The 24,362-nt window shown below is 45.4% G+C and overlaps 2 protein-coding genes and 1 long non-coding RNA gene across 8 annotated transcripts in view; 1 reads left to right on the forward strand and 2 right to left on the reverse strand.

The window, feature by feature from the left end:
• Positions 1–3,177: 3,177 nt before the first annotated feature.
• Positions 3,178–14,220, reverse strand: ERP29 (endoplasmic reticulum protein 29). Its single transcript, XM_083750340.1, has 3 exons — positions 14,036–14,220; positions 8,190–8,328; positions 3,178–4,617 (listed from the first exon to the last, which is right to left on the reverse strand). Exons 1-3 carry the CDS (start codon positions 14,177–14,179, stop codon positions 4,112–4,114), a joined length of 789 nt encoding a protein of 262 aa, XP_083606466.1. The 5' UTR covers positions 14,180–14,220; the 3' UTR covers positions 3,178–4,111.
• Positions 14,221–18,680: 4,460 nt separating this feature from the next.
• Positions 18,681–24,362, reverse strand: part of NAA25 (N-alpha-acetyltransferase 25, NatB auxiliary subunit) — a 38,762-nt gene continuing 33,080 nt past the window's right edge. For 5 of the 6 annotated variants that reach the window (XM_083750167.1, XM_083750168.1, XM_083750171.1 and 2 more), the window contains exons 21-24: positions 24,064–24,161; positions 23,841–23,951; positions 21,488–21,634; positions 18,681–21,078 (exon numbers count right to left, since the gene is read on the reverse strand). In XM_083750167.1, coding sequence (XP_083606293.1) covers positions 20,956–21,078; positions 21,488–21,634; positions 23,841–23,951; positions 24,064–24,161 — 479 coding nt within the window. In that variant the 3' untranslated portion in view covers positions 18,681–20,955. The remainder of the gene's footprint in view (positions 21,079–21,487; positions 21,635–23,840; positions 23,952–24,063; positions 24,162–24,362) is intronic. The other variant, XR_014567014.1, reaches the window with a different exon arrangement.
• LOC310849770 lies at positions 20,222–23,929 on the forward strand. Its single transcript, XR_014567076.1, has 2 exons — positions 20,222–20,293; positions 23,722–23,929. It is a non-coding gene; the product is annotated as an uncharacterized lncRNA (long non-coding RNA).

The raw sequence follows: 24,362 nt of genomic DNA on the forward strand, positions 1-24,362 counted from the left end.
GCATTTGTGAGTGGGACTGATTCTGCCAAATTGGTGTGTGGGGAGGGAAGTGCAGAGACCTCAGCCCCCAAGTTTTGCCCTGACAAAATGTGGCAATATAATCGCAGGCACCATATGGCTTTAATGTTTAATTTGCATCCCACCGGACTATATAATAGTATGTCCAAGACAAATTAAGCAGTTTCATGGTGGATAGGACTTCAGGTGGCTAAACCTCCCGGTTAAATTCATGGGTAGGCAACCTAAGGCCCAGGGGCTGGATCTGGCCCAATCGCCTTCTAGATCCAGCCTGCAAACAGTCCGGGAATTGGCATGTTTTTACATGAGTAGAATGTGTCCTTTTATTTAAAATGCATCTCTGTGTTAATTGTGGGGCATAGGAATTTGTTCATTTTTTTTTTCTTTCCAAAATATTGTCCGGCCCCCCACAAGGTCTGAGGGACAATGGACCGGCCCCCTGCTGAAAAAGTTTGCTGACCACTGAAATCCAACCGCGGACAACTGCAGTGTACTTTCAGATACATTGCTGGGTGCAAAAGTGGAAGGCAGTTGAGCATCCTCTGCTCATGAGTCTGCTGGACACATCTTCTGGACCACAACAGGAATCTGGGCGCTGGACCGGATGGGCCTGTGGCCTAAGGATGCAGCTGGACTCTGAATAAGCTCCTACCTTAAGGGGTTGCGAGACAAAAATGTTCTGTAACATGCCAGTGAATGAATGACTTGCTGAACAAAAATTGTCAAGAGTGGGGAGGGTGGGAAGAGCGCAAAAAAGGAGATTTGTGAGTACACCAATCCTAGCCCAGGCTCAAAGAAAGCTAAGAGAACACACTGGGTCTTTTTAGGCAGGTGCCTCTGCTTAACTGTTTCTTAAGAATTAAAGGAAAATATTGATTTGGGATTTCCCCCCCTTTTCAAAACCCAATAAAAACAAGTTAAAACAAAAAAGCTATATGAGACCTGCCCCTATAGTCCTGCTCTCTGCTTCCTATTATTGCAAGTGTGTTTTTTGAAAATCAAAAATATTTATAATTGCAAGGACGTACCGAAGGGAAATTTTTCCTAATACCGTATTTTCCGGCCTATAAGACAACTGGGCATATAAGACAACCAGCTTTTCCTGTTAAAATACAGAGTTTGGGAAATACTCACCGTATAAGACTACCTCCGCCTGCAGCCAACTAGAGGCAGCCCCCCAACCTAAAGCCCGCCAAGCGCCACCAGGGGCACAGCGCGCACCCCTCCACTGCCTCTGCCATCGCAGCAGCCCGAAGCGAGTGAGCCCCGGTTAGCCGTCCAGCAAAGCGACAGGCTGCGCTCCCCAGCTGGTAGTTCTGGCAGTTGTGGGGATGCTCAGCTTCTCGGAGCCCCGGCCAAAGCCGTGCACCACCTCACCGTGGGAAGGGGAGGCTGCCACGGTTGCTGCTGCTACCATCCTTCTGCCCGTTGCCATTCCAAGCCAGCCGTCAGTGCCGCCACCTGCCATATCCGTCGTATAAGACAGCCCCCAACTTTGGAGAAGATTTTCCGGGGTTCAAAAGTCGCCTTATACGCCAGAACATACGGTACTTGTTATTTCAGAACATCACAAATAAAATCCAGGCTTTGCAAACTTAAAAGGAACTCAATGAAAGGGCAGCAGAGAGATGTGCCAACCTGAATTCACCGCTCTCTCATCAAAACAGGCACCTGTGACTCCGCTTGAGTGAGCAAGTCTTTTGTGTCTTCTTGAAATGAGCCAGTGTCTTGTCCTTCAGTGGAAAATGAACACTAAAAAGGAGAAGACCTGCTGCTTTGGCCCAGTCACTTGGGGCAGAGGGATAATTTCAGGCTGTCAATCAAATCTGTTACTTTTCCCGCAGACTCATTACCCTTCTTGAGCACCTTTGAACCAGGAAGCGCCAGCAGTCGACACAAGTCTTTGTCTGTTTGGACAAGCGTCCCTCCAGTTCAGTCTCCTGAAACAGGAGCAGCTATCGTTTCCTAGCCCAAGGGCTGTTTTCTTGTCAAAAGTACGGTATTTAATTTTTAAAGAAAAGCACAGCTCCCAAGCAGGCTTCAAGCACAACAACCAGGGCCAGCTCAAGACATTTTGGCACCTGAGGCAAGCCACAAAACACCTTCAAGCAGCGTGCCACAGCCATTGCTGCCACTGGCAGCGGTGGCAGCAGGCAATGCATTCCTTGGGAGGCCAGATCTGCTGCCCGTGTGGATCCTGCTGCCTCAGGCGGCTGCCTCACCTTGCCTAATGGGTGGGCCGGCCCTGACAGCAACTCTCCCTTCATTCTGCTTCCAGCAGTACAGCCATCATGGCTAGTAGACGCGGACAGCTAAAAGGACAGATTTCTTCAAACTGTGCATAGCTGGCCTGTGGAACTCTCTCCCACAGGAGGCAGTGATGGCCAGTTACATCCTTAAGGACGGGCAATCAAAAGGAATTGGGCAAGTGAGGCAGTTCAGCTTCCTGCTCACACCCAATTCTCCCCACTGAGAGTGAGGTGGACACATATTGTTTATGTGTGGGGATCTGGTATTGGGCAAAGATTTCAGCGTCACCAAAAACACGCACAAGTTTCTAGATCATATGATGGTACGGATCGGCTCTGAAGCTTGGTGAAACTGGACTGGAGATCAGGGCTCTCGAGTCGGGTCTCCAGACGTTAGGGTGATGTCCGAAAGTTTCCCCTGCTACACGGAGGGCCAAGCTAGGGACAGCACAGGGGGGATTCCCCAATCAGAAGTCCCCATGCTTCCACCCTGGTTATTTTTATTTTAAAAAGCAGCTGCAGATTTGCATGCTTGATTTGGATTATGCTGCAGCACAGCACAGGGGAGAGGGTCTAAACTTTTGCCTCGCTCTCTCACGGCCCCAATCCAAACTGCCAACCCCATTGTTGTTGGTTTTAATAAAGGGAAGAACACGAACTCCAATCTCAGCATTCCCACCTCGGGCAGTTTGTTCTCAAACACTTAAAAGTTTATTTAAAACAAAAAAAGGAGGAAAATCAATCATATTGAAATGCCAACTTCCACAATCAGTTCTCACAAATCGCAAACTACTCTGAGCAAGAGTTCAGATCGAATGAGAGCTCCATTTTCTTTGGCTCAGCACAGAGGGCAATGCTAATCTTGTTGACAAAAGCAGCAAGAAATGGAGGGAAAATAATAACCCGACTGTGAATTTTCCGCCCAATAGCCTTTATTAGCAAATTAAGTACCCATGTAATTCCCCTCCAAAAAACATTTTTGCAAATACTGGTCAGTAAAGAGACGAACGCCATTTTTGCCTCCCCATCTCAAATGCATGTTTTGCTTTGGCCAAACCTGGGCTCCCAAAAAAATACACACACAAATGATTCCACCCCCAGCTTGCTCGGATGGTTGAATTCCTCAGCGCGGATCACACAAAAACAGGGAGGGCGGCCAACTTCTTCCATTGCCCGCCAGAACACCAAGCACCATTCTGAGGGCGGCCATTTTGAGCTCAGCACGCTGACTGCAGCCCGCCATGAATATCTGGCAACTCTCCCCATCCAATGACTCAATAAGCCTTCTCTTTTGGTTGTGGGCCAGTTGGCATGGTCCACAAAGTTACAGGCCTGGTGGGGCCCGGATTAGCTGCACCTTGAGAATTCAAGCAATGGCAAAAGGTTGCCTCATGTTCCAAGTGCAGCCATTTTGAAAACCCCACCAGTGAAGAAGGAGCTGCGCCAAGTCCTGAGGGCGGCCATCTTGGAAACACGACTGGCATGGATGACACCTGTGAGGAGAAGCTTTTTTCTTAGAGGAGGAGGAGAAAACGGCAAGGGGGAAGGAAAGATTTATTTATTTATTTTGCCTTTTTAAACAAAGGATTAACGGACCTTCTACCTGCAATGCTCTCAATAGCGCTGGGAACGATGGCAGTCTCCGTACTGTTCTGAGTGGCACCTAAGGGATGCCTTTCGTTCAAAATAAAAGTTTTAAAAGGGTGTACATGTGTGTATGTGGGAAGCTTCTCTATGAGGGGAATTCGTTAAAAGAGAGCGGGGCATTTTTGCTTGCATGAAGGAGCACCAGATGGGGACCTCGACCCACTTAAGATTCCACAGAGCATGCCATTTCTAGCATGTCAAAGTTCCTCCTTCTCCTCCTTGGTCTTCTTCTGGAAGGAAGCAAGGATGTTCAAGCGCTTCTGGAGTTCCTCCTTCTTGCCCTCGCTCATCTTGTTCTCCTCAATGAGCTTGCTGATCCGGGAGACTTCGCTGGCGGCAAACTGGTCCCCCTGGGCGAGGATTTTGCTCATGACCTTGACGTACTGCTCCGAGGACTTCTGCTCTGTCTCCTTCGCCCTGGCCAGGAGTTTCCGTCCTTCTTCCAGGAGGGCTTGGCGCTCCAGCTCTTCCGTGGCGCCCACAAATTTGCTGGCCAAGGTGTCGAACTCCTTCAGGCATCCCGGCATCCCCATGTAGATTCCCCGGCTCTTCAGCCAGCGCTGCAGGGAGCTGGCTTTGACCTGCCCAGGGTAAGGCAAAGGGTTCTCCAGGTCGCCATCTTGGAACAGGTAAAAAACCGGGTAAGCGTCTTTATCAAGCTTGTACTTCTCCCCCAGTTCCATGTTCAGCTTGTCGCCATAATCTGCGAACAGAAGACCGATAATAAAACAGTAGGACTTGAAAATGGGGCTATGGCTGCCTAAGGCTATGGCTGCGATCCTACAATGCCCAATGGGAAACCCAAAAACTCATGCAACATGTTCCCAGGCAACTTGGCCACTGCCAGTATAGTCCACGATCAAGACTGTTAAGTGTTGTTGTTCAGCAACACCTGGAGAGCTGCGGTTTAACCGCCCTGGTTTCAGTGAATAAACACATACTAGTCTTTCTCACTGAAACCTGTGGGTTTTTTAAAGTGTCTAAATCTGGACTGTATCGTTTTTCATTTTGAAATGTGCTAGACTCGGGACAGAGGAGCTGAATCCTATACCCACACAGAAGTAAGCGCCACTTAATAATAATAATAATAATAATAATAATAATAATAATAATAATTTATTATTTATTATTTATACCCCGCCCATCTGGCTGAGCTTCCCCAGCCACTCTGGGCTGCTTCCAATCGAGTGTTAAAAACAATACAGCATTAAATATTCAAAACTTCCCTAAACAGGGCTGCCTTCAGATGTCTTTTTAAGATAGGATAGCTGCTTATTTCCTTCACATCTGGTGGGAGGGTGTTCCACAGGGCGGGCGCCACTACCGAGAAGGCCCTCTGCCTGGTTCCCTGTAACTTGGCTTCTCGCAGTGAGGGAACCGCCAGAAGGCCCTCAGCGCTGGATCTCAGTGTCCGGGCTGAACGATGGGGGTGGAGACGCTCCTTCAGGTATACTGGACCAAGGCCATTTAGGCCTAACTTAACTTAATGGGGATCTCTATTCTGGGGAAGCACCATGTTATTATTACAATTAATTCCTTAATCGCCTTCTAAACCACTGTCTCAGGGCAATTCAGACGTAAGATAATTAAAAACAGATAAAACCACACACACAAAACCAAATACGTTTAATAAAATGCTAAAATCCTGACCAGTGATCACATGGTAAAGACCCATCTAGCCAGTAGGGAAAGCCTGCCCCTTGTGGAGGGGGGAATCCCATTTCAGAACCCCCCCTGCTTGCAATGGGAGATCACTGCTCACTTGTGTAAAAAAATCAGGGATTCCCTTGGGCTGGTAAAGGCTTCTCCCATTTCCATAGCAAAACGGAAGGGGGTTGTGTGTGTGCTTAGGAGACACCTGTGTGGGGCTGGCAAAGAGCAATTGTCACACAACATGCCTTGCATATTCCCAGGCAAAGTGATGATGCAGAAGGAGCGTGCACAGACACACACACACCAGTAATAATAATAACAATAAAATAAAATTTTATTTATACCCCGCCCTCCCCAGCCAAGACCTGGCTCAGGGCGGCTAACAACCAATAATAAAAACAAGTTGGTTAAAATACAATTAAAAGATTAAGATACAACATTAAAACAATTAGGGAGCAATCTCTTCATAGGAGGAGAAAGGAAAAAGAAAGAGGGGGAGGGAATCAAACTGATTCTAAGCCAAAGGCCAGGTTGAACAACTCTGTCTTACAGGCCCTGCGGAAAGAGATCAGATCCCACAGGGCCCTGGTCTCAAGAGACAGAGAGTTCCGCCAGGCCGGAGCCAGTGTTGAGAAGGCCCTGGCTCTGGTTGAGGCTAATCTAACTTCCGTAGGGCCCGGGACCTCTAGAGTGTTGCTATTTATGGACCTTAAGGTCCTCCGTGGGGCATACCAGGAGAGGCGGTCTTGTAGGTACGAGGGTCCTAGGCCGTGAAAGTGCTTCCGCAAAATACCCCATACCTCATACCTGAACACACTGCAAGCCTTGCAACCTCTCTCTCTCCAAATCCCAGCTCCTTTTAAGCAAACACACACACAGAGGGTTTCCTGCGATTCATTGGTGCAGTCAACACGAATAATTTTGCAAAAAGCAAAACGCAACTAGCAACTTGCAAACTGGCAGGAGACACAACAAATCCTATGGAATGTGTTGTACCTCCACTGTCAGCTGCATCATGCACCTGACTACCAGCTGCCGAGAACTACAGGTGCTCGAATCCTGCTTGCGGGTTTCCCACTGAGGTATCTGGCTGGCCACTGCGAGAGCAGAATGCTGAGCTAGATAGGCCTTCACCCTGATCCAGCAGCAAACTTCTTACAGTGCTACATTTTCTCCCTCTCTGACAAGGAGCAGATAAATGGAATGAGAGTGCCCACTGCTTTTGCAAGCTGCTTTCACCTCCCTGCAACCAAGTCCCCTCTTTCTCTATGGGTCCAAGCTCCTCCACCCCATCACAAAAAAATCTGGTTTAGAAATAATGAAGCACCGTATTTTTTGCTCCATAAGACGCACCTTTTCCCTCCTAAAAAGTAAGGGGAAATGTGTGTGTGTCTTATGGAGAGAATGCAGGTGGGAAAAGCCCCCAAGAGCCACACATGCACACCACGCGGCTCTTGCGGGGTTTTCCCTGAGGAGGGAGAAGGGCAGCCTGTCACTGATGGGCTGTCCTTCTCCCACCTTGTAGAAAGGCCTGCAAGAGCAGCGCTCCCTTTAAAGAGCCGTGCCTAGTGTGTGTGCGGCTCTTGCGGGCTTTTCCCTGAGGATGGAGAAGGGCTCTCGCTGGCTTTTGCAAGAGGTGGGGGAATTCTCCCACCTCATAGAAAAGCCCGCAAGAGCCATGCTCCCTTTAAAGAACGCATGGCTCTTGCTGGCTTTTGTGGGAGGTGGGGGAAGGGACAGAGGGCAGCCCCTCAGTCCCTTCCCCCACCTCCCACAAAAGCCCCCATGAGCCACGCGGAGCTGCCCTTCTCCCTCCTGGGGAAAAGCCTGCAAGCGCTGCACACTTGCTCCACGCGGCTCGTGAAAGGGAGCCTGGGATGCATACAGGCTCTGCTCAGCGCTCCCTTTAAAAATATATTTTTTTCTTGCATTCCCCCTCTTAAAACTAGGTGCATCTTATGGTCAGGGTGCGTCTTATGGAGCAAAAAATACGTTGAGCACTGTGTTTCTGGCTGTGTGTACCACCTATTCTCACTCCACCCATATAACATAAAAATCAGTAATGACTAGCTCTCTCACACATGGTTTCCCTGCTCCTCAAATCAAAATTTGCATGGAATTTGCATGGGAGTGGGGAACTTAGGAAAAAATCCTCCTGCAGACTGGGCAATGGCAGGGGGAAAGAGGAAATTAAAGCCATGCCTGTCTCTTCTACCTCTCTCTAAGCATCTTCAACACAAATTCTTCCCCTACCCCCTGAAAAACAAAAATTTCAATATCATAGTCAGTGAGTTTACTCCCATTTCTTAATAATCCACAAGATCATCTCTCTCCCTCTCTCTCTCACACACACAATATTCAGCAACATCAACCAGTTAATACAATTAAAGCTAAACTCAGTATGTTGCATCAGCCAGGAGGAAAATATGTTTGCAAAGATTCAGGAGGAAAGGCATCATTCTGATCAGTTTATCCTAAGCAAAAAGCCCTGCCTCCTTTATTGATGTTTGCACAGTGTTAAGAGATACAACAGTTAATCTGGCATCCGTTTTTTAAAAAAGAAGTAAAAGATAAATTTATAGACCTCATAATCTGTACACAAGTCCGCCATAAGCATCTCACCTGATATCCCCACCTCGGCCACCAACAAATCGTCACTGGATTCTGAGCTTTCGGCCACCTTTTTGAACTCATCTTGCTTTTCTCCATAAGGATACTGGGTGTCAAATTTCACCAGCACAAACTTGTGTTTCGGGATTACCTAAAAGGAGAACACCACAAAAGCTCTGAATGTGCGGTGTCTGGAAGCGATCTGTTTTCCAAAGTCACCTGCAAAACACCTGAGGCATTCTGACTACTGAACCTGAGGCTGTCAGTGGTCACTCAACCTTTAGAGCTGGGATAAGGAACCTGTCCCCACCCTGCCGGTCTCCCTCAATAATGACTGGGCAGTAAGTCCCATCATCCTTGACCATTGGTCATTGATGGGGAGTGGGAATGGTCCTTTGGAATTCAGCATGCGCTTAAAAAGAGAGAGGCACTGTGTGGCTCTGTCTCAAACACCAGGGCTGACCCCCAACTCTAGCTAAGTTCCTAGACATCCAGAAATAATTTAGTCAATTGACTCTAGATCTTAAAATATCTTTTTTAAAAAAGCCATACTTAATTGAAATTCATAGAAAAAAAACAAATCCTTGATAAACAAAACAACAACAAAAAAACACAATATTGTGTAAGTAATCTTATATAAATTTACAAATACAAATTAATTCAGTCTTAAAATATCTTCAGCTAATAGGATTCTGTGTTATCGTCGAAAACAGTTAAAAACAGCTGTTTAAAACATTCGGAATTTCAAAATTGACAATAAGCCAAAAACAGATTAAAACATGTCAGCATTCTACATCGGTGGGTGTGTTTGCCTAAACAATAACAATAATTTATTATTATTATTATTATTATTATTATTAGAGGAGTTTGGATTTGATATCTCGCCTTTCACTCCCTTTAAGGAGTCTCAAAGCGGCTAACATTCTCCTTTCCCTTCCTCCCCCACAACAAACACTCTGTGAGGTGAGTGGGGCTGAGAGATTTCAAAGAAGTGTGACTGGCCCAAGGTCACCCAGCAGCTGCATGTGGAGGAGCGGGGAAGCGAACCCGGTTCACCAGATTACGAGTCCACCGCTCTTAAGCACTACACCACACTGGCTCTCTCTTATACCCCGCCCATCTGGCCGGGTTTCCCCAGCTACTTGGGGCAACTCCCAACAGAATATTAAAAACACAATAAAACATCAAATGTTAAAAACTTCCTTAAACAGGGCTGCCTTCAGATGTCTTCTAAAAATCAGATAGTTGTTTATTTCCTTGACATGAGGGGAGGGCGTTCCACAGGGCGGGCGCCACTACCGAGAAGGCCCTTTGCCTGGTTCCCTGTAACCTCGCTTCTCACAGGGAGGGAACTGCCAGAAGGCCCTTGGAGCTGGACCTCAGTGTCTGGGCAGAACGATGGGGGTGGAGACTCTCCTTCAGGTTTCCAGCAGGCACCAAAAAGAGGACAGTGAAGGCACACGTCTGATGTCAACAGGCAGCGGTTTTAGGGTGCTGACTATCATACTAAAAGACTGATTTCTTACAAATGCAGATACTGGTATTATTCAGCACCTGTGTCAATTCCGTATACCAAAGTAGTTGAGTGGGCATTTATGCTGTAAGGCCCTCGGAGCTGGACCTCAGTGTCTGGGCAGAACACTGGTCCCCAGTTGCTACTGGCTTTATATACTAATAGCATATATGCCACATTTCCAGTAATGTACTGAGCCATGCCATTAGTTCACCTCGCCAGCGTTGCCTACACAGACTGGCAGCAGTTCTCCAGGGCCTCAGGCCAGAGTGCTGCCCGCCTGAAACCCCTTTTATAACTGAAGAGGCCAGGGAGCTTTTTGCATGCAAGGCAGCTGCCCCACCGCTGAGCATGGCCCTTCTACCAGCCAAGCACCTCACTTAAAAAGCTATTCTAAGGCGCAATCCTCATGTGGATCTGCAGAGCTGAGCTCATTTTACAGAAGGGTAAAGCAGGCTATTCTCCAGGGATAGTCCCATTTAACAAAAAAAGGGCAAAGGGAAATATGATGCTTGTTCTTGGTTATTAAAAATTTAATAAAATTTAGTAATTTAAATATTTTTTAAATGCACGGAGGTGGGGTTTCTTGCTGCACCCCATTTATCGGACAGAACTGCTGTAGGGCACAAATGTGCAGGATGTGACTTGTCTGGAGTTGAACAGTTCCCAGGCTTTGGGCGGAGACTCTCTAGTTCCCACGCCTCTGAGGCTGCCTTGCTTAATTTTAACTTAGCAAGGTAATAAGTGCAAAATGCCTGGACTTTGCTGCAGAAATGCTTTGTGTTAACAGTAGGCTAATAAAGTTTGAGCGGGTATGACTACACACAAACTACTCTCGAAATGCAGCTAGCAAGATAGGAATCCTAAATTCTTTTCCAAAAATTATTTAGTTGTTGCACCCTGGAGTTTCCATTCAATTCCTCAGCATAATAAGCTCTTCAAGTTGGTTGAAATTCAAGTCAAGCACAGGTGCATTATTACCCCAACCAGACTATGATGTACATATAATCTAACATATATGATCTAGCAGTGGTGGACAGATGCTATGCTCATGGGATCTGCTTTGTTTTTAACTAGACTCCCAGGAGATCCATTGAGTAGAGCTGGGAGCAAAAGATCTTTCATTCAGAATTATGAGCCCGGGAATTTATTTTGAGTGGCAGAACTGAATGGACCTCACAGTCCTTCCACACACACAAAAATCCATTTCTGATTACCTCCCCACCCCTTACTTCTTTTCGGAAATGTACCGTATTTTTTGCACCATAACACTCACTTTTTTCCTCCTAGAAAGTAAGGGGAAATGTCTGTGCGTGTTATGGAGCGAATGCCTGCGGGTGGGATCTGCTGCAGTCGTGAGCAGAGGATCCATGGTTCCCCTTCCTTCCCTCCTCTGTGGTTACAAAGCATGGATCCACATGGATCCTCAGGATTTTTGCATTGGGCTACTCCAAACTCACTGTCAGATCACATGTCTGTGGCCACAGCATGAACCACAAAAATCATATATCCACTATTTCGTTTAAAATATTTTTTTTCTTGTTTTCCTCCTCTAAAAACTATGTGCGTGTTATGGTCTGGTGCGTGTTATAAAGCAAAAAATACGGTAATTTAGGGCAGGCAGGGATGGTAGCTCAGTTGGTCAGAATGTGGTCTGATATGGTTGCAGGTTTGATCCCCGCATGGGACAGATGTATATTCCTGGGTTCCTTCTACAATTATATGATTCGACGATTAGACAAATTAATGGAAGAGAGGAATAAATTAAAAAATTGTCCAGTAGCACCTTAGAGACCAACTAAGTTTAAGACAGAGCTATTCCTCCTAGCTTTCAATTTGAACTTAGCCTGATCTTTTATTCCCCTTCCTTCCCTCCCCCTCCCCTTTTTATGAAGATTACCCGCTCCGGGATCTCACAGCTAATTCTCCCCTGGTCTCCTCACTGGCCCAAATAGGACTAATTTAGCCAGCTAGCCCTGGTGATCATCTAATGTTTATTGGATGGATTTCCCCCCTAAATTGTTTTCTGAATTCTGAATTTATTGTTATTCACGTTTTATACTGTATTTTATGCTTTTTTTGTTGTATCAATTAAGTGTTTTAAATTTGTTGTTAGCCGCCCTGAGCCCAGTTTTCTGAACTGGGAAGGGCAGGGTATAAATAAAAAATTTTTATTTATTTATATGTTTGTTCTGGGTATAAGCTTTCATGTGCATGCACACTTCTTCAAATACCTGAATGGAAGAGAGGGCTACTGATGGCTTCTACTAGCCAATTGGCTATGCTCTGGGCTCCACAATTGGAGCAGCAATGCTTCTGACAACCAGCTTCTGGAAACCCCAGGAAGGAAGCATGTTCTTGTGGCCAGAAGCTCCTTGCCGGTTTCCCACAGACACCTAGTTGGCCACTGCGAGAACAGGATGACGGACTAGATGAGCCATTAACCTGATCCTGCAAGGTTTTTGTATGTTCTTAATGTTTTGCTGGAAGAAGAGGTCTACTGCTGGCTTATTATATATTAAAGGTAAAGGGACCCCTGACCATTAGGTCCAGTCGCGGATGACTCTGGGGTTGCAGCACTCATCTCGCTTTACTGGCCGAGGGAGCCGGCGTACAGCTTCTGGGTCATGTGGCCAGCATGACTAAGCCACTTCTGGTGAACCAGAGCAGCGCACGGAAACGCCGTTTACCTTCCCGCCAGAGTGGTACCTATTTATCTACTTGCACTTTGATGTGCTTTTGAACTGCTAGGTTGGCAGGAGCAGGGACTGAGCAACGGGAGCTCACCCCGTTGCGGGGATTCAAAGCACTGACCTACTGATCAGCAAGTCCTAGGCTCTGTGGTTTACCCCACAGCACCACCCGCGTCCTATTATATATTACAGGAAAATAAATTCTCCATATTGAGAGGAGGTACACCTCTGAGGCTAGGAATATACAATGGGGAGGGTGTGTGTTGTGTGTGTATATTCAAAAGGAGTCGCTGGGACTCTTAATTTGTCTTGAACCCATTTTCCACCCACCATTCCAGGACTGATCCTTCCATGTGCTTGTTTAGAAATGAGCCCTCTGCATATTCTCAGGGGTACTCTCACTTCATTTTGCTCAGGGGAGGAATCCTTGGTGCTGATTCAGGAATCGGCACAAATTGTGCCCCTCCTCACCCTGGAAAGCGAAAGCAGGTTTGCATTGCCCTTGGCATCCACTTGGACAACCATGATTGGTGACTGTCTGAAGCCGCCTCCCTCGCCTGGGTGGAGCAAGGAGACAAATTTTGCAATTAAACTGCAGGTTGAATATCAGAAACTAAGGGCAGAGAAAGAAGTGGGAGTGAAATGCCCCACTTGCAATACTTGTGGAGTTACACAGGAGTAAATTCCACTGAAGACAGTGGAGGTTACTTCTAAGAAAACAGGCACAAGATCTCCTTCAGGTTCCCCAACAAAAACACAGGATACTAATGGAATATCAATAGTAACAGTGGTATAAAGGCTCTATTTTTAATCTAATCCAATCCATTGAATCAATATTGCAATCTACTGCTATCAACATGCATGATTCTGTATGATCGGATAACATAATTTAAGGCAGCGGGGCTAAAATAATTCAGGGTGAGATTTAGAGGCCTTTTGTGTCCTGAAAATGTGATGCCAAGCTAGTGTGTGCAAAAAGCAGGCCTAAGACCTGGGTTCAAATCCTCCACAGAGCCCTGAAGCTCACTGGGTGACCTTGGGCCAGTCTCTCACTCTCTGTCTAACCTACCTCACAGGGTTGCTGTGGGGATAAAAGGGGGAGGAGAACTATCCATGCCACCTTGAGCGTACCCTGGATGAAAAGTGGGATCTAAAAGCAATAATAATAATAATAAAACCAATCGCAAATACTGTATGCGCGGGGATCCTCGTTAGTATGGCTGCACCTAGCTTGTATCCAGGTCGCCTTTGTCCTCTCCAACACCCCCTCCCCTTCTTTCCTGCTTCATGCCAAGGGGCGCGCCCCCTCCCCCATAATCCAGTTGGACTATGCCCTCTGCCACCCACTAATATGGGGAGGGGGCGTGTTGCGCAGCTGATCCCTTTTCAGGCGCGCCATCCCAAGCAGAGAGCAGGCGCGATGGGCAAATCGCTTTAACCAAGAAGCAAACCGGGCGCGCAACGCCGGACTTTTGCAAATGCAATATGCAATTGTGGGCATGATTTGAGAGAGATGCCCCTATGTCCGCCGGGAGGAGGGAGGAATCGGAGCAGAAGGTTCCCCCCCCCCAGTTCATCCTCCCCCCAAAAAGCATGCACAGCATCAACACCCCCCCCCTTAAGAAAACGAAATAAAAGGCAATTTGCTCTACCTTGTAGAAGGTGATGGCGTCGAGGGGCAGGGCGCCTTTGGTGTGCAAAGCGCAGCTGCTCTCCAGGGCCAAGCAGAGCAGCAGCGACAGGAGCAGCAGGGCGCTCCGCCGAGGGATCCCCATAGCCATGGCGACCCGGTGCATTTCTGGGCGAATGTGGAAGATTCTACAGGGAGGGAGGGGCTTTGCTGGGCATGGCCACGTGACCAAAGGCTAGATTCCCTCCCAGGCACTTCAAAGGGCCGCCTCATTTAAGGCGGGGGGGGCGTGGCGTGCGTGATTCCTTTTTTTGGGGGGGGGGTGTTGCAGAGAAGGGAAGCGGGTGGCGCTGTGGGTTAAACCACAGAGCCTAGGACTTGCCAATCAGAAGATCGGAGGTTCGAATCCCCACAACGGGGTGAGCTCCCGTTGCTCGGTCCCTGCTCCTGCCAACCTAGCAGTTCGAAAGCACGTCAAAGTGCAAGTAGATAAATAGGTACCACTCCGGCGGGAAGGTAAACGGCGTTTCCATGCGCTGCTCTGGTTTGCCAGAAGTGGCTTAGTCATGCTGGCCTCATGACCCGGAAGCTGTACACCGGCTCCCTCGGCCAATAAAGGGAGATGAGCGCCGTAACCCCAGAGTCGGCCATGACTGGGCTTAATGGTCAGGGATCCCTTTACCTTTACTATGTTGCAGAGAGGCACGGCTTTCCTTCGCCCCAGGATCCAGCCCCGGCGCCCCATGTTGCTTTGCTCATGGCTTCTCTCCTGTCTTCTGTTTTGCAGCAAGGAAGGCCCACGTTTGCAACGCAAGGTTCAAGCAGCATGTGCAGAGTGCATGTAGTTGTTTAGTTGTGTCCAACTCTTTGTGACCCCCTGGACCAGAGCACGCCAGGCGCTCCTGTCTTCCACTGCCTCCCGCAGTTTGGTCAAACTCATGCTGGTAGCTTTGAGAACACTGTCCAACCACCTCGTCCTCTGTCGTCCCCTTCTCCTTGCGCCCTCCATCTTTCCCAATATCAGGGTCTTTTCCAGGGAGTCTTCTCTTCTCATGAGGTGGCCAAAGTACTGGAGCCTCAGCTTCAGGATCTGTCCTTCCAGTGAGCACTCAGGGCTGATTTCCTTCAGAATATATAGGTTTGATCTTCTTGCAGATTGACCCTCCATGGGACTCTCAAGAGTCTCCTCCAGCACCATAATTCAAAAGCATCAATTCTGCGGCGATCAGCCTTCTTTATGGTCCAGCTTTCACTTCCATACATCATGACTGGGAAAACCAAAGCTTTAACTATACGGACCTTTGTTGGCAAGGTGATGTCTCTGCTTTTTAAGATGCTGTCTAGGTTTGTCATTGCTTTTCTCCCAAGAAGCAGGCGTCTTTTAATTTCGTGACTGCTGTCACCATCTGCAGTGATCATGAAGCTCAAGAAAGTAAAATCTCTCACTGCCTCCATTTCTTCCCCTTCTATTTGCCAGGAGGTGATGGGACCAGTGGCCATGATCTTTGTTTTTTTGATGTTGAGCTTTAGACCATATTTTGCGCTCTCCTCTTTCACCCTCATTAAAAGGTTCTTTAATTCCTCCTCACTATTTCACACAGAGTGCATAGCTGTCAGCTTTTCCCTTTTCTTGCGAGGAATGCTATTTGAAATCAGGGAATTTCCCTTAGAAAAAAAAGGAAACGTTGACAGCTATGGCAGAGTGCCTTTCCCCCTTGTCATTGCAATGCAAGAATAGCAAGCCCAGCTCTGTATCCCAGACATGTATAAGATAAACAAGCTATAGCTTAGGGCCCCACTCTCTTGGGTGCTCCCAAAAAATGTAAAGGAAAAAGAAACTGGGTGTACATTTCCAAAATATAAGATACAAAAAAACCCAAAACCCTACAAACAGCAACAAGTGTTTTGTGTTGTGTTGGCTCCTATGATGCAAGTAATGGGCCCCTAATCATTTTAAGTTAAGAGCTTAATAATTATTTCACTATTAATATACTTCTTCTTAATTGTATTTCACTATTAATATACTTATTCTTAATTGTGTTTCAGTTCAACAATTACTTTGATAAAGTACATATTTTTTTTATGTGCAAAAGGTTTTAGATACCTGTTAGGTCCATAAATGACCATATAGCATATATTCAACACAAAAAACAGTGACAATTTGTTGTTGACAAAGGACAGCTGGTACATCTAAAGGCCCCTATTACCTTCAGTTGCTTAGGGCCTCATCAATAATAAATAAATAAATAGTAATAATAATTTTTTATACCCCACCCATCTGGCTGGGTTTCCCCAGCCACTCTGGGCGGCTTCTAACAAAATAACTAAAATACAATAACCTATTGAACATTAAAAGCTTCCCTAAACAGGGCTGGCTTCAGATGTGTTTTAAATGTCATATAGTTGTTTATTTCTTTGGCATCTGTTGGGAGGAAGTTCCACAGGGCGGGTGCCACTACCGAGAAGGCCCTCTGCCTGGTTCCCTGTAACGTGGCTTCTCCCAGCGAGGGAACCACCAGAAGGTCCTCGGTGCTGGACCTGTGTCTAAACCTAAATCCGGCCCTGATCCCCGACCCCGGTGGTGCAGCTAGGCACCCAAGGCAGAAAAAATAAAGGGGTCCAGGCCGGGAGCATCCCTTGTTTGCAGGAGAACAGAGAAAGCTGCTCTGCTTACCATTTGAAAAATTGGCAGGAAGGCAAGGAGAGGCAAATAAAAAATGCTTTGGGCAAGCTGCTGCCAATCTCATGCTCTGCAGGAGGGGAACAGGCATGGAGTCAATAAATGTGATCCTGCCTTATCCCTGGCCACCCAAATCCAGTTTGAATTAAAAACAACAGTACTCCCCCAAAATATCTATGATTTAGAAAATCTATAGGGGGAAAGAATGCTGAAGGTGAATTGTCTTTTACAACAAAGCCCTTGGTCGAGTGGGTGCAAACTGATTCCAAGTGAAACTGAAGTGAAAATTACACTATTGCCTAAGCCACTCTTCTCTATGAGACCCCAGCACGTTACAATTTAAAATTAAATTAAAACCACAGCGCCACCCGCGTCCCTCTACAATTTAAAATATAATATGGGAAACAAAGGTAAATAAAGAGTATAGTGCTCCTTTGAGAGGAAGGGTGGGATATAAATTTAATAAGTAATAATTTTCTCTGAAACTTTCTGGGCCAAATCTGCCTCTTTTGTAGCTAACCATTAAAAAAAAACAGGGCTGGGAGTCTAAAAATCCTTCATACTTTTGCAAAGTAAGAATAATCCCACACCCTTAAAGAAAAAGGCAGAAAAAACTTGTTTATAAAGAAACTGACCTTTATATATATATTTATATATATATAAATTATAAATCCATCCAGTTTAAAGCAGATTGCTAGCAGTTTTGTCACTTAAAATTCTGTCAGCTGCTTAAGTGTTTTACAGACCTTCCAAAGTCATAAATTACAGTGAACAAGTCAAGGAATAAAAAGTTCCAAGCTCTCTTGCATATAACAGAAATCCCCTTTATAGATCAAAGTAAGAGACAAACCCTCCTCCATGATTCAACATAACAATTGCAAAATATAAATGCAATTTTAAACAAGTTAAAAATTACTAAAAATATACACACACACCCTTCCAGCTAAATGGGCAATACAGGTGGCTGATGTAGTTTTCTTGAGAGAGAGGAACGTAACTGGATTACAACAATGAAATATTTTAACTTTAGAAATTGGTTGCTGGAAGCAGCTGCAGAACCATTTTGGCTCATGATCCCAGCACTGCATAAAAGTAGTTATATCCTCTGTCTGTAGCTCTCTTTTTATACATGTTTAAGTTCAGGAAAATGAAATAAAACAACAGTGGTACATTATTTCACAAATTCAGAAAGGGAGGTTTGCGTGTATGTATGTGTGTTGCTATAGAAGGTACGAAAACATTTGGTTTATTAAGAACTTGAGTTTTGTCGACAACGATCAGTTTCTCCAGAAACTTACAATTTAACTTTTCTGCCAAATTCTCTCCCTGTAGTGGACCCAAATTATTATTGTGCTGGAATCTGATGCTGCCCCTGATACATATGTAGTTGTCAGAGAAAAACCCCAAACAAACTCCTATGTAATGGAGTATTTTGATCATAAGGAGTGGGGAGCAGGGCATGTATTTCCTTGATTGGATCCTGAGAGCTTTGCAAACTGCTGCTTCAGAAATAAATTCAAGCGTGTAGGATTTTCCATTTCTTTTAAAGGGCAATGCTGCTACTCACATAGACACGCCCATCCGCCCCACCTGGTTTTCAGGAGAAATTGGTTCCAGGCCCAACACAGAAGGAAGATGTTGCCACAAAGCAGCACCACAACAGGCAAGTTACACAATTGTCTTAACTGAAGGCATTCACAACTTGGCAAACAGAATTCACCACCCATACCATTTTGAGATACTTCTTGGTTATCCCCATTGCCTAACATAGTCCTGTCCCCTGCTTTTGTTCTGTATGGAGAAAGGTGGGGCAGGGGACTTAAAAGGTTTATTTTTGCTTAAGTCTTTAGTGACCTCTAGCACTGCCAACAAGAGGAAACACCTGGAATCAAGGTGTCTGATGCAGGTGGACTCCTTTTAGGAGCTGCCAGTGAAATGTCTCTGGAACCTTATTTGATTCTTGCTATAACTGTTGTTTTTTTTAAAATAAAAAAAGCCTCACTTCCAAAAGCAAGCACAGAAGGCCTTCATTCTCCAATAGATCTTACTGGCAAATCTAGACTTTGGTATGCCACTAAATTCCATCTGTAGCTGGAGTGAAGAACAGTTCCAGATTAAAATAAATAAAGACTGATTTCTTGTGTGGTGTCTAAGAATCAGGCTGGGGTTTCTGGACAGAAAACATATCTACGTGAGAATTGTTCCTGGAAGAAGCAGGTACTTCTGGGAATGTCAAAATGGCCACGGAAAATCTACTGGTCCCCCTCAGCTGTGCGAAATGGTGATTAAGCAGGCTGAAGTGGCTAGAATGTGACACATCAACACAACTGGCGAAATAAAAGCCGTGCGGATCATTCCTAAAAGTACACCTGAAAATTTTACGGTCAAGGTCTTCAGATCCCTCCTAATTAATAGCAGAAATAGGCTAATCACAAAAGTTCACAGGGCCTAGAATTCTGCACAAGGAATCCGTAGTGGACTGGCCACGAGAGAAACGGCTCACCCACTTGTTTCTAGGGAAAATGATGTGCCATCCCCAGGACTACCAGCTCTTTCAAAAATTTAAAGCTTGTTATCGTTTTTCCTTTATCTGCCAAAGCCTGAAGTCTTTGTTGCCAAAAAAATAACCTATTTTCATACCCATTGATTCTGAAATAGCTATAATTTGGTAGGAAAAAAGTTTAGTGGTAGAAACAACTCCCAGTTTAGGTGCGTCTGAATGATGCATGATGGTGCCCAAGCGCACATCGCTGAACCAGTAAGTGGCCCCAAAATGTCATAAAGATGCCCTGACAAGGGGCTGGGCGGGCTGGGCTTATGGAACGGTACCCCCAGACAAAACAAGGACTGCCTGTACCATGTAACATGATGAACAAAGTAACAAGGAGTGGGAGGAGGGCTATTCAAGGTGGTGCCTGGATAATCAAGCCTGCTACACTTGCTTGTATTTGGTTGCAAAGGAAGATCAAGATACTTTATCGAAAGCCATTTCTTTAGGCCAGATGATGATTTCCATGCATTTAATAAAATCCAAGAGGAACCTACACAAATGTTCACCAAAAGCTGTTTTAGATAAGATGAAAGGTTTGGAATGGTGAGAATGAACAGGATTTGAAATTGATTTTCTAGAGTCTCATCCAAAATTTATCTAATGCACATTCCCTAACGATGCCCAGGATCAATCTTAAGAGATTTACGAATAACAGGAAGCACAACTCAGACCATGCATCCTGTTCCTCACCACATAAACTTGCTTGAAATACAGCCGTAAACCTAAGATGAAGCATCCAAGGGCACAGACACCACCTCAAGCAATTCATCTTTTACACAAAGGAAGATAGGTGTGTTGAGTTTATGGAACAGATTACATATACACACCTTCAGCCGTTAGTCAACAGTTCCATTTGCACTGAGCTGCAGCCAAAGTTGAGTTTTCAATCAAGTTTATATGTTTCTTTTGTCATTATTTCACCGTGGAACAAACTTAAGCAGATACCAACTTTTTCTGATTTTGTTCTGTTTTTCCTTGCAGGATTGGAAAGCAAGACACACAAGGGCACACAAGTTGCAACTCACTCAGGCAGTGCCTTCAGTTGTTAGGTTGGTGGTGTGAATAAAAATAACTGTTCTGGAGTGGGGTGGGGGGTGGGGGAGAAAGTCACCTGTCCTGGGCCAATTAGTTCACCAAGCAGTCATACAACTGTTCTCAAGGAGGGGGGGCGTGTTGGACGGGGGAGAAAGAAAGAACACCCAAGAAGTTACCCAGTGGACCACTGGGCTCTCTGAACTTCTGCTTTTCTAAGGCAAGAAACTTGCACACAAAACTATAAATGCTGCATTGTGTGATGGAAAAAATACAAACTCCTTTGAAATATGCTTTACACTGGATTTCTATTGCTGCTTCTAAAGACTTCAAGCCCCCAGAGAGCTTCTGGAGAATGCCCCCCCCCTCTCCCCACAAAGGGAAGTGAAACAGGTTAGGGGTTTTTGCCTCTGTTACAATATGCTTATGAACATGTATAAAAAAGTGGTCTAACCCTGACGGACAAGGGTCCCTGCTTCTGGTTTTTATGTACAATAATTTAATCAGCTTGAATATATCTTTTTAATACATAAAAAAAAACTATTTTTACGATCAAAAGTCCTTCATGCATTTTTGAGGAAGTTCCAGATTTTAAACGTTGAAGGGATGGTGGCAGATGCTGTTTCTTGTCTGTTGTCGGCATTTCAATCTTGACCCTTGGCACCCAGGACACACTTCCTTAAACCTTTAGAGTTTTGATGGTATCAAGTCTCTTTTTCAGCAGTTCTCCCATTTCCTGTATCGCATGTTGGTAACTGTTCTGGACTTTCCTCAGCACAGTCTTTGTAAACTTCTTTTCTTCCTGGGAAGAAACATTTTTTTTACACAGATAAATAAATCATCTGTGTGTGTTGTTATGTAAGCAATTTATATACCACTTAACTACAATGGTTGAAGTGGTTTGCGAAGATACGATATGAAAATAAAAATCAGTTAAAACTATTGAATCAAACTGCACCTAAAACATCTGCTGGAATAAAAAATTCTTCAGTAGGCACAGGAAGTTCAATAGGGAAAGAACCTATCTGACCTCAACTGGAAGGGAGTTCCATAAAACTGAACCCATAAATTACGCAAAGTGTAATTAAATACTTTAATTAGCTTTAAAAATGTCTCAAAGTACAACTGCACCTAACACTAAACCACAGTTTGTTTTAATCCTGAGTCATCTCAAATCATAGAAACTCAATGTATAAGCAGCAGTTTCTTACCTGCGACAATAAATTGTCCTCTATGGAGAGTTCTTCAAGTTTAAGCGCAGCTAGATTGATTTCCAGCCCTTTGATATGATCTATCACATTGGAAATGAGAGTCTGGAGACCGGAAATGTAATCCTGAAAGCTGGTGAACACAGGGGGCTGCAGAGAAAAAAATAAAAGCTGTTGCACCCTGACCCACCAAATATCTGTGCAATGTTCTCCACAGAAGTATATCATAGGTTTTTGTTTTGGAGGCAGTGCTTTTTAATGGGTATGTTTAGCAACATAATGTAGGGACACGGGTGGCGCTGTGGTCTAAACCACTGAGCCTCTTGGGCTTGCCGATCGGAAGGTCGGCGGTTCGAATCTGTGCAACGGAGTCAGCTCCTGTTGTCCTGTCCCAGCTTCTGCCAAACCTAGCAGTTTGAAAGCATACCAGTGCAAGTAGATAAATAGGTACCATTGCAGCGGGAAGGTAAACAGCATTTGTGTGTGCTCTTATCACTTATCATGTTCCACCAGGTGCCAGAAGTGATTTAGTCATGCTGGTGACACGACCCAGGAAGCTGTGTGGACAAACGGCGGCCTCCACAGCGTGAAGAGTGAGATGAGTGCCGCACCCCATAATTGCCTTTGACTGGACTTAATCATCCAGGGGTCCTTTACCTTACTTTTTTATCTTAGTGGCATAGAGTACAAATCAAAACTACCGTATTTTTCACTCTATAATACGCACCTGACCATAACACGCACATTGTTTTTAGAGGAGGAAAACAAGGGAAAAAACATTCTGAATGAAACAGTGGATGTATCATTTTTGGGCTTCATGCTGTGGCCACAGACATGTAATCTGATGGTGAATTTGGGGTGACCCAATGCCAAAATCCTGAGAATTCCTGTGGATCCATGCTTTGTAACCACGTTTTTGCACCATTGCAGCCCCAGGCAACAGTGGGTGCGTGATTTTTTTTGGTGCAGGCTGTAGCCATGGACATGCTATGTGATCTGATGGTGAATTTGGGGTGACCCAATGCAAAGATCCTGAGAATCCCTGTGGATCCATGCTTTGTAACCACGTTTTTGCACCATTGCAGCCCCAGGCAACAGTGGGTGCGTGATTTTTTTGGTGCAGGCTGTAGCCATGGACATGCTATGTGATCTGATGGTGAATTTGGGGTGACCCAATGCAAAGATCCTGAGGATCTATGTGGATCTATGCTTTGTAACCACATTTTAAGTGGGGAGCGAAGGAAAAACAAAGAAGGGATATTAGAGGGGTGTGCAGAGAAGCAGCTGGCTAAGAATGCAGGAGAGGGATTTAACGGGTTGGAGAAAAGAAAGGCAAAAGTTTTCCCCCACCCAAGCCAGCCAGCCAGCCAGCCAGCCAGCCAGCCAGCCAGCCAGCCAGCCATCTCTCTCTCTCTCTCTCTCTCTCTCTCTCCCTCCCCCTCCCCCCTCTCTCTCCCTCTCCCCCAGCAGCAACGGAGCTTGCCTGGAGGGGAGGGGCTTTCCCTGCTCTTTGTTCCGTTTCAGCAAACACAGCAACGAAACAGAGGAGGGTGGGCAGTAAGACCCTGAGGCAGAATGCAGGAAAGCAGCCGCTTCCTCTTTTCAGTTTTCCCTTCTCAGTGAAGCGCCGCGATTTGATTTTTGCCTGGCGATTTGATTTTTGCCTGATTTTTCGGCTCCAGGGACCACACATTCGCTCTATAACACGCACAGACATTTCCCCTTCCTTTTTAGGAGAAAAAATCTGTGTGTTATAGAGGGAAAAATACGGTATATTATTGTTGCTGCTATTATTAATCCAATTTCTCACCTGTCCTTCACCATAAAATCAAAAGGCAGGTTACAGCAATTAAAAAATTAGTTTTAAACAAATTAGTTAAGAGTGGGTCCTGAAAATATATACCTCAGGTGTTAAAGGCCAGGGTAAAAAGTAATGCAATGGAAGCCACATAATGAAAGTTGCAGGTGTGTAAGGACTGCCACAAAGAATGCCCTCTCTTGGGTGCCCACCCCTCAAACCTCTGAGGTGGAGCTACAAAGAAGGCCCCCCCACCTGACGATCTTAGCACCTGAGAAGAGGAACCTTTTCTGAACATTGCTACAACTAAACATGGAGGTTTCCATTAGCTACTGTGGCTTATAACTGATGATAAGAGATGTATTCTCTGTGGTTTTGGTGTAATCTTTCCTTAAGACCATCACACCTCAATTAAGCAAATTCCATTAATTCATTACAGGAAACCCCTGTTCTAGGCGTGAACATGATGTGAGCGATTGCACACAGAGCCAAACCCAGACGTGACCCAGAAATGGCATAAAAGATGTAACCAAGATGTAACCTTTTTCAATTTCCTACCATTGCTACAACACTCTCTTTTTTCTTCTTTTTCTTTTTTTGCAAGCTTGATCTGTAGGGCCTGAGGACGGCGTCAGAATAACTGCATACCCACAGAACCATGGAGATAGTCTGCAAGAGTGAGAAAAGAGGTTGTCACACAGGCACGTTAGGGACACTGATGGGTTTTTGCAACAACAGAAGGGGGGCGCAGGACCAGCTTTCCAAAGGTCTCATTACTCACCTCCACGAAGAAGACCAGATTTTCTAAAATATTCGGATGGGTTTGGAACCTGCCTTCCCTGACTTCCAACAAATCACCTTTACATTTATTGAATTGATCTGTTATTTTAAGAAAAGAAGGAAACAAGGTGAAACTCATGGGAGGGGGAAAAAATCAAATCTTATACAAGGCAGCATATTGGGAAACACTTTTTTTGTGGCTTCCCCTTTCACAATCTGCATGCAAAGCATGCACTCTATAACAGAGGTAGTACTTTTCCCATCCAACATATCAATCTTTATTAATATTGTTTTAATTTG

The sequence above is a fragment of the Podarcis gaigeae genome (assembly GCF_964106915.1).
Source record: "Podarcis gaigeae genome assembly, chromosome: 8".
Lineage (NCBI taxonomy): Eukaryota > Metazoa > Chordata > Lepidosauria > Squamata > Lacertidae > Podarcis > Podarcis gaigeae.

Bases quoted from the DNA above. Each gene is read 5' to 3' on its own strand.
- ERP29 (XM_083750340.1), bottom strand. From the start codon at position 14,179: ATGCACCGGGTCGCCATGGCTATGGGGATCCCTCGGCGGAGCGCCCTG. The intron at 8,329-14,035 runs GTAGAGCAAATT...TTCTCCTTTTAG, and splicing joins ACGCCATCACCTTCTACAAG to GTAATCCCGAAACACAAGTT. The intron at 4,618-8,189 runs GTGAGATGCTTA...TTCTGTTCGCAG, and splicing joins GGCCGAGGTGGGGATATCAG to ATTATGGCGACAAGCTGAAC.